The following is a 6996-nucleotide window of genomic DNA, read 5'->3' as shown; positions in this document are numbered from 1 at the left end:
CAGCGGCAGGAAGAGCCAGCGCGGCGAGCCAGCACGGCCTCTCCCCACTCCCGGGGACCGTCAGAGGCTCCTGCTGGAATAATTTCTGCAGAACTGGTTGGTCTCAGGCAGTTCTGGCTTTGATGAAGTTCTGCGGGAACCTCACCCAAGGTCCTTCCTGACGTTTCGGCTGCTGGTTGGGGCGAGCGGCTGCATGGATGAAAGCCCAGGCTGCAAGGACACTCGCCCGATGCCATCCCTCATCCCCGCTCCACGACATGCCTCTCGCTCTCCGTGCCTCTCTCTTTCTACCGACTACCTCAGCAGAGAGTTTTTAGGGTTGCTCCCCTGCTTTATAAAGGATTATTTATGTCAATCCCTTCAAAATAATGATTTGTTGCCTCGTGTCAGCGTTATGGGGGAGTTTAGAAGGCAAACCCCAAGCTGGCTGTAATTAATTGTGAGCCGATAATTGAGTCTTTTCTCCTCGTTTGCCCATTCCCTTTTTCCACTCTAAATTGACAGACTCACACAATTCTTCCCTTTTCGCTGTGGGGAGATACTTTTTTCCCGGTTTTTCTGCTTCCCAGCAAGTGAAATTACCATCACCCATCGCGTGAGGGTGGGAAGAAGGTTAGGAAGCAGCTCATTAATTTTCTCCCCGGTTTTAGCAAGGCTGAGGTCACGATCAGAGCTGTCTGCCATCTCTCTCCCCTGCTCAGCGGGTCGGACATCTGAGAAGTCCTTCCCAAAGGTAAAAGCCCTGCAGGACGTGGTTCAAATGAGGATATTTCAGGTGTTACGAGAAAAGGAGAGCTGGCCCAACCCACCCGGGACCTCTGGGGTTACTGGAATGATACCGGGTTTTAGAGTTAATTAGAAAATAATATGGATGTTTCCCCAGCGACAGCTTTAGAGAGCGTAAGAGTATTTTTTAACGCACATTTCAAAGGGATTTTTCAACTTTTCCGCTTAAGCCAAGCACCAAGTGAGGACACTAGGGGAAAAAATGTTGAAGTCTGAAACGTAGATGATTTCCAGCGGAATGGCTATGATTTTAAATGACTAGTTTTTGAAAAAAGCCAACCCTCCCCCATGCCTGGATACTGTTTTATGGCAATTCACCATCTGAACTAAGCAACAAACATCTTTCCTGAAACTCTTGCAGGTGTTTCTGCTGATTGATGCTTTTCTCACCTGGGATTTTTCACTCCCCAGAGCTCAGTGAAATAAGAGCAATGAAAAAGAAACAGATAAGAAGGCGGATAAAAATAATGAGAGCACAACCTGCACCCCCCTATGTCTGAACCCAACAGGAAAAGGCCAATTCACGCATAAGATCAGACATTACAAGAGACATTTAAATCTATTAGAGTGATCAGAGCAGCTGGAGAGGCCAAGGGGGTGAGATGTGTAACTGCTGCCAACGTACCGCACAGGTCTTCAGGAAAGCCTAGAGAAGCCGGTGGCGATGGGGAGCAGGCAGCAGTGTCGGTGGAGTCTCCCCGGGAGCAGAGAGGGCCAGGAGGACACACTGGGCAAAGGCAACGTCATCAAGGTAAAAAGCTGAGGTGTTCTGAAGGGTTCTCAGGTCCCACAGGGGCTGTGCTGATGCTGCAACCCACCTCATGGTCCTTTCTCCAGTGCTGGGTACCTGGAGCATAAGCAGAGATGTTCTGTTCTGCTGACCTGGCTTAGATGACACTTCAGGTGGACATGGACTCTACTCTGGTGTCCCCAGTGTGAGCTAGAAGGGTTTTCTAACATCCCTGATGGTTTTAAACAGATGCTGGAGCAGGTGCTGAGAGAGCTGCAACCCCTCTGCACCTCGGAGCAGCAGTTCATTGAGAAATTCTTCCAGCTAAGCCGTGACACCACAGAGCTGCCGGTGCTGGGGGTAAGTGCAAGGACTACGTCCTCTCCAGTCCCGTTAGCCAGTCCTCCCTTCAGCAGGCAGAGTGGGGTGGCTGCTCGCCACTGTTGGACACCTGAGCTCTCCTGGGCTCTTGTGTCCAGTAACTGTCACCGGTGTCAGCAGCGGGGAAGCTTGAGACACCCTGATGGCAGAGGAGAACGGAAATGACCTTAACTGATAGCTCCAGCAAGACCACAGCGTCTCGAAACATTAAACACACGACCCCAGCACGAGGCTGCAGAAGTGAAACTCACGTCTCAAGTTTTCCTTGCCACAGGAGGGCAGACAGATCCTAATTTCTATTCTATTCTTTCTTTCAGGCATCTGTCACTAAGGGAGGAGAGAGCATGGCATCTCCGGAGGACCCTCCTTGCACCAAGCCTCGAAGCCAGTATGTGGGTGATGAGTTACCGCCAGCTTCTCTGACAGGGGCACAGTCTGGCATGTCCTCTAGGGACAGCCCGGGGAACTGATGGAGGGAATTATTTTCACTCTTGACCTTCCTGATGTCTCCTAAGTGTTCTCAGGTTTGCACCCTAGACAGCAAAAAACCAGGAGGCATCACAGCTGGGCGAGTGGAGAGGCTGAGCAGAGCCCGCTGGACCTGCCTCTCTCAGCACTGTGGCTCTGCTCTGGGGTGGAGCAGAAAGCGAGGTTCGGGTTTCACGGGAAGCCCTGTGTGCTGCTCTGGATTATTTCCTGTTAGCCATGTCCTGGAGTGAAAATACACTATGGAATAGGAGCCTTAGAAAAGATGTCAGCATAAACCCACTGACATTTAGTTCAGCTGGCACCACCAGGTGCCACTTCCTCTTCACCGTCCTCTTGCAAACAGAGGAGGTGCTCCTCCCTCCTCCCCATTTCATTGCTTTTTTTTTTTTTAAGACTAGAAGAACCTACCACCCAGCTGATGAGTGAGATCTTCAGCTGCCTGGAACTGGAGCTGAGAGGATTTCTAGATGTCTGCAATAAAGCCCACCCGTTTGGCTGCTTGCAGGTCCTGGTTACCCTGAACAACTCCGTCTTTGAGATGTGGGGCTCTGCCTCATCTCTGCCCTCATCCTTCCTCAACACCGTCCTGGGCAACGTGCTGCTCCTGGCCAAGAGCAGCTTCAACAAGTGCATAGTAAGTGTCAGTAGGAGTAAGCCCAAGCAGACCCAAGTGATGTTTGACCTCCTCCGGAATCTTCTAAACTTCTACCACTATCTTCATTGAAGGCAGTACTGGTTTGCATCAGGCAGGGATCCAGCTCTTTCTTTTTAGGAGAACTAGACCCTCATGGCATCAACAATCGTGTCTGTGTGAGGGAGGTGGGACACAACAAACCTAAGTGCCATCTGCGCCTCCTCTTGCCAGGATGGTCAAACCCAAGGTATTTCCCCCATGTAGAGTACAGGGAGGCTGTGGGAGTGACAGCAGCATGACAGATGACGGGAGCCAAGCTCTCCTGCTCTGCTGGCACAGCAGGACATACTGCAGGACCAAGCAGCAGGGAGGGGAGTGTGAGGGACATCAAGAGCTCATCAGAACCTGGCCCTGAGTCCACTGAGGTCAGGGGGAGCCTCGTGTTGACTTAAACTGTGTTTGTACCAAGACCTGGAGCAGCAAGTCTGCTCATAAATCATCCTGAGGAGGGTAAGAAGTGGCAGTGGTGAACACCTCTGCCCGAGGAGCTGCACGTGTCTGCATGGAGAGATGGCAGTGATGTGTCTGAGCAGAGAACCACATAGCCTGGGAGACCAGGAGAGCAGCTAGCGCAGCTTCACGTCCAGCCTCTGACAAGAAGCTCATGTACCTTCCCGTGGAAGACATTGTAGATGGAGAAAGTGGTGCACACAACGGATTGCTTTGCTCATCTCCTGGCCTTGGTCTGCTGCAAAATGAGGCTGGGGCCACATCAGAGCTGAGAACAACGTGTCTTGTGTGTTTTTGCCAGGGGACCTTGTGCAAAGAGATTGAGGAGACAAAGATGCCCAGCAAGATGAAAGGCTGGGTCCTGCCCTCTGTGAGCCGCTTCGAGGAGTTTGTGAACTTCTCGGAGGAGGTGTTCAGGACAGCGCGGCGCAGAGGGGAGCTGGACAAAGCCTACCTCAGGCTGGCTGGCAGCGTCTTCAGCAGCAGTGAGTACGAAGGTGGTGGCTGGGTGCGTCAGGTATAGCTGCAGCTGCAGGAGTTACTGGCAATCAGCTGAGCAGGGTCTGGGCAGGCTCCTGGGCACTGCCTGGAGCTGAGACACGGACCAAGAGCCTGGGAGCATCAGACAAATTCAGAGAGCGTGGCACGCCAGGTGCCTGCCACAGGGGGATGGTCCCAGTTGTGACAGGGCTGAGATGCACGTGCCTAGCTTTGAATCTAATGCCAACCTCTCCTTTCCCACTGTGGAGGGAGCAGCTCCTCACTAGGGCTCACACTCCTTACACGCTCAGAGCTCGTGGGAGCAGCAGCAGCCAAAGAGCAGCTTCCCTCAAAACGCCAAGGCTCATTGGTAGGGCGGGTGGGGTTGGGAGAGCAAGGCTGGGAGCTTTCAGTAGATCCCTGTATTGTCCCAGCTGGTGTCCCACAGCTGTTTGCCTGGTGACCAAAGCCTGTCTGCATCCCATGTCCCTTCTGACCCAGCCTGCAGGGTCTTCTCTCCATACCCATTTTGTCTCTTTAAGTCAACAGCCTGTCCTCAGCGAACCTGAAGGTGAACACAGATATGGTCATGATGGAAAATTTCCACCACATTCACTGCTTCCTGTGCCAAAAGAAGATCCCCTGCCTGGAGGACAAGAAGAGAGAAGCCAAGCAAAGGTACAGTGAGCACCTGGAGAAATATGTCATCAAGTACCTGGGCCAGCCGCTGGAGAAGCTCAATGTGAGTACAGGGAAAACTGACCCTTGCCTGGGTCTCCGAGGGCAACTGCCCTTCCCCAAATCACGAACTAACCAATGTTCAAACCAGTCCTCCCCAAACCCGGTCTGAGATGGTATTAGCTTATCACCTCATCCCTTCTCTGGCCACTTACTGCTGGTTTCACCACGCAGCACAGCCCCAGGAAGAACAGGGACCAGCTCTGCAGCTCAGCCTTTGTGTGGTGGCGTGAGGACCTGGCCAGACCCCACCCCGGGCTGCGTGTCCGCCTCCGGCAGACGTGGGTTTCTGTTTGCACAGCTGTCTGGGCTAATAAGTCAAACAGTTTCACGCTTCCCAAGTCACTGCTTTAACCAAGCTCAGAGCATCTGGAACTCAGACATCCCCCTTCCTCCCAGAGACGACAGCTACCTCTGAAACATCTCCTTGCTCTGCTCCTTCTCTCTGGCCTAAAATGTTTCACAGAGTGTGATCAGCTTGAATTATTTACAGGGCCTGTTACTTTGCATTTGTTTCCAGTCTTGACTGTCAAACGCCTTGTAGGCTTGACTGGAAGATCAGCCCAGTCTCATGCCACCTGCAGCCCGACTGCATTAACGGCTTCAAACCCTGCCTCTGGGAGGGAAAATAGAATTTCATTGCTCACAACAAAGTGAGCAACATAGGAGGCTAAAGCACTGAACCTCCCTATCCAGAGAGGCTGCACAGTCTCTGGCTTGAAGGTTTGCAAGACCCACCTTGAGAAACGCCCCAAGCATCCCTGTTTGAATTCAGCGTTGAACCTGCTTTGAAGCGGAGTTTGAACTAGGGACCTCCTGAGGTCCCTTCCAGCCTGACAGATTCTGTGTCTGAAAAGCTCATGAAGAAAAAAAAAATTCTGTGGCATGGAGCTTTCTGTGGAGCTGCAGTGCCCCTGGCTGAGGTCTGTGTGCCTCAGGGTTGGCACAGCCCTGGGCCCTCCAGCACCGGCTCTGCTTGGGGTGGCAGATAGCTCCTTTTGAAACTCCTGGAAGAACTGAGATAACGTGAGTTTCACTTTACACTTCTGCAGCTTCTGGGATCGTCCAACCCCATCCCTGGCTCCAAAGCCTCTGTAGGGAGCAAAGCTGCGTGAAGCTCCGAGGAACAGGAGTGACTTTGCCAGCAGTCCCACTGCTCCATGGTTCTGCAGCCTCTGAGGAGGTGCTGCTTGCTGAGCAGCGAGGGGGAGGACTGATGACATTCCCCGTGCCCTCATTTCCTGGAGGATAAGCAGTCTGCAGTGCTCCATTTCCACTTAATTAGACATGGGAAGGCACCTGGGGAGGGTGGTCAGGTTTCAGCCCTGATAGACGAGTCCACCTCAGGGCAGCTCAGTGAATGTCTCCTTGCCTTTCCAGCACTTCTTTGAAGGGGTGAAAGCCCGTGTGGCTCAAGGGGTGAAAGAAGAGGAGGTCAGCTTTCAGCTGGCCTACAGCAAGCAAGAGCTGAGGAAGGTCATTGAGAAATACCCTGGCAAGGACGTAAAAAGAGCCCTTGAGACCCTCTACAGGAAAATCCACAAGTATCTCTCCCCAGAGGAAGATCTTTTGCCGGTAATTTGGTGACACTGAGCTGTTTGGGTGGGTGCAGGACAGCAAAGGTGTTGGGGAGCTGACCGTCTGTTTGTCCCCAGGTGGTGTGGCACGCTATGGAGCAGGAGTTCATACGTCAGTACCAGGAGTTTGAGGATCTGATCCAACGCTGTTATGCAGGGTCAGGGATTGCCATGGACTTCACCATGGAGGACTTGCTGAGCTACTTCAGCTCCATCACTCAGTCCAGCCTGTAGAGGCAACACCCTCCAGACGTCTGTCAGGAGCAGCACAGGCACTCCTGTCTGCAGCTACACCTTTAAGGAGCTAAACTCCAAACCCTTCCAAGTCGAAGTTTGATACATGGGGGTCCCATCCTGAACTTAGTGCCAAAGTGCCTCTGACTGGTCCCTCTTAGGCTAGATCTCCCCTGGGGAAGTGCTCAGACCCAAACCAGCTTCCCTGCTCCAAGAAACCACCCTGCAGCTAGTAAGAACCCACCAACCCTCAGATTTCTGCCCAAGTGAGTGCTGGTGCTGTACCTCCTGAGCAGAGCACTGCCCAGAGCAGCTGAACAGCAAAAGGCACCTTCTCCCCAGGACCTCTCTCCTTTGGATCCACTCTCCAATACCACGGTGAAGCCACACCAAAACAAAGGCAACGCACCGAGACACAGGCGTGTGTAGTGTTCCTA

At 52.8% G+C, this 6996-nt stretch overlaps 1 protein-coding gene across 1 annotated transcript in view; it reads left to right on the top strand.

Annotated features, from left to right (window-relative positions):
- The window catches only part of LOC104498270 (exocyst complex component 1-like), a 22491-nt gene extending 15932 nt beyond the window's left edge, over window positions 1-6559 (top strand). The window contains exons 10-17 of the mRNA XM_010141626.1: window positions 1419-1537; window positions 1766-1876; window positions 2215-2285; window positions 2780-3020; window positions 3832-4015; window positions 4553-4752; window positions 6129-6323; window positions 6404-6559. Of these exons, the coding sequence (XP_010139928.1) occupies window positions 1419-1537; window positions 1766-1876; window positions 2215-2285; window positions 2780-3020; window positions 3832-4015; window positions 4553-4752; window positions 6129-6323; window positions 6404-6559 (1277 nt within the window). The remainder of the gene's footprint in view (window positions 1-1418; window positions 1538-1765; window positions 1877-2214; window positions 2286-2779; window positions 3021-3831; window positions 4016-4552; window positions 4753-6128; window positions 6324-6403) is intronic.
- Window positions 6560-6996: the final 437 nt, after the last annotated feature.

The sequence above is a fragment of the Buceros rhinoceros genome, unplaced genomic scaffold (genome assembly GCF_000710305.1).
Source record: "Buceros rhinoceros silvestris isolate BGI_N320 unplaced genomic scaffold, ASM71030v1 scaffold27268, whole genome shotgun sequence".
Lineage (NCBI taxonomy): Eukaryota > Metazoa > Chordata > Aves > Bucerotiformes > Bucerotidae > Buceros > Buceros rhinoceros.
The sequence above is the reverse complement of the archived record's forward strand: the minus strand, read 5'-3'. Positions and strand labels throughout refer to the sequence as shown.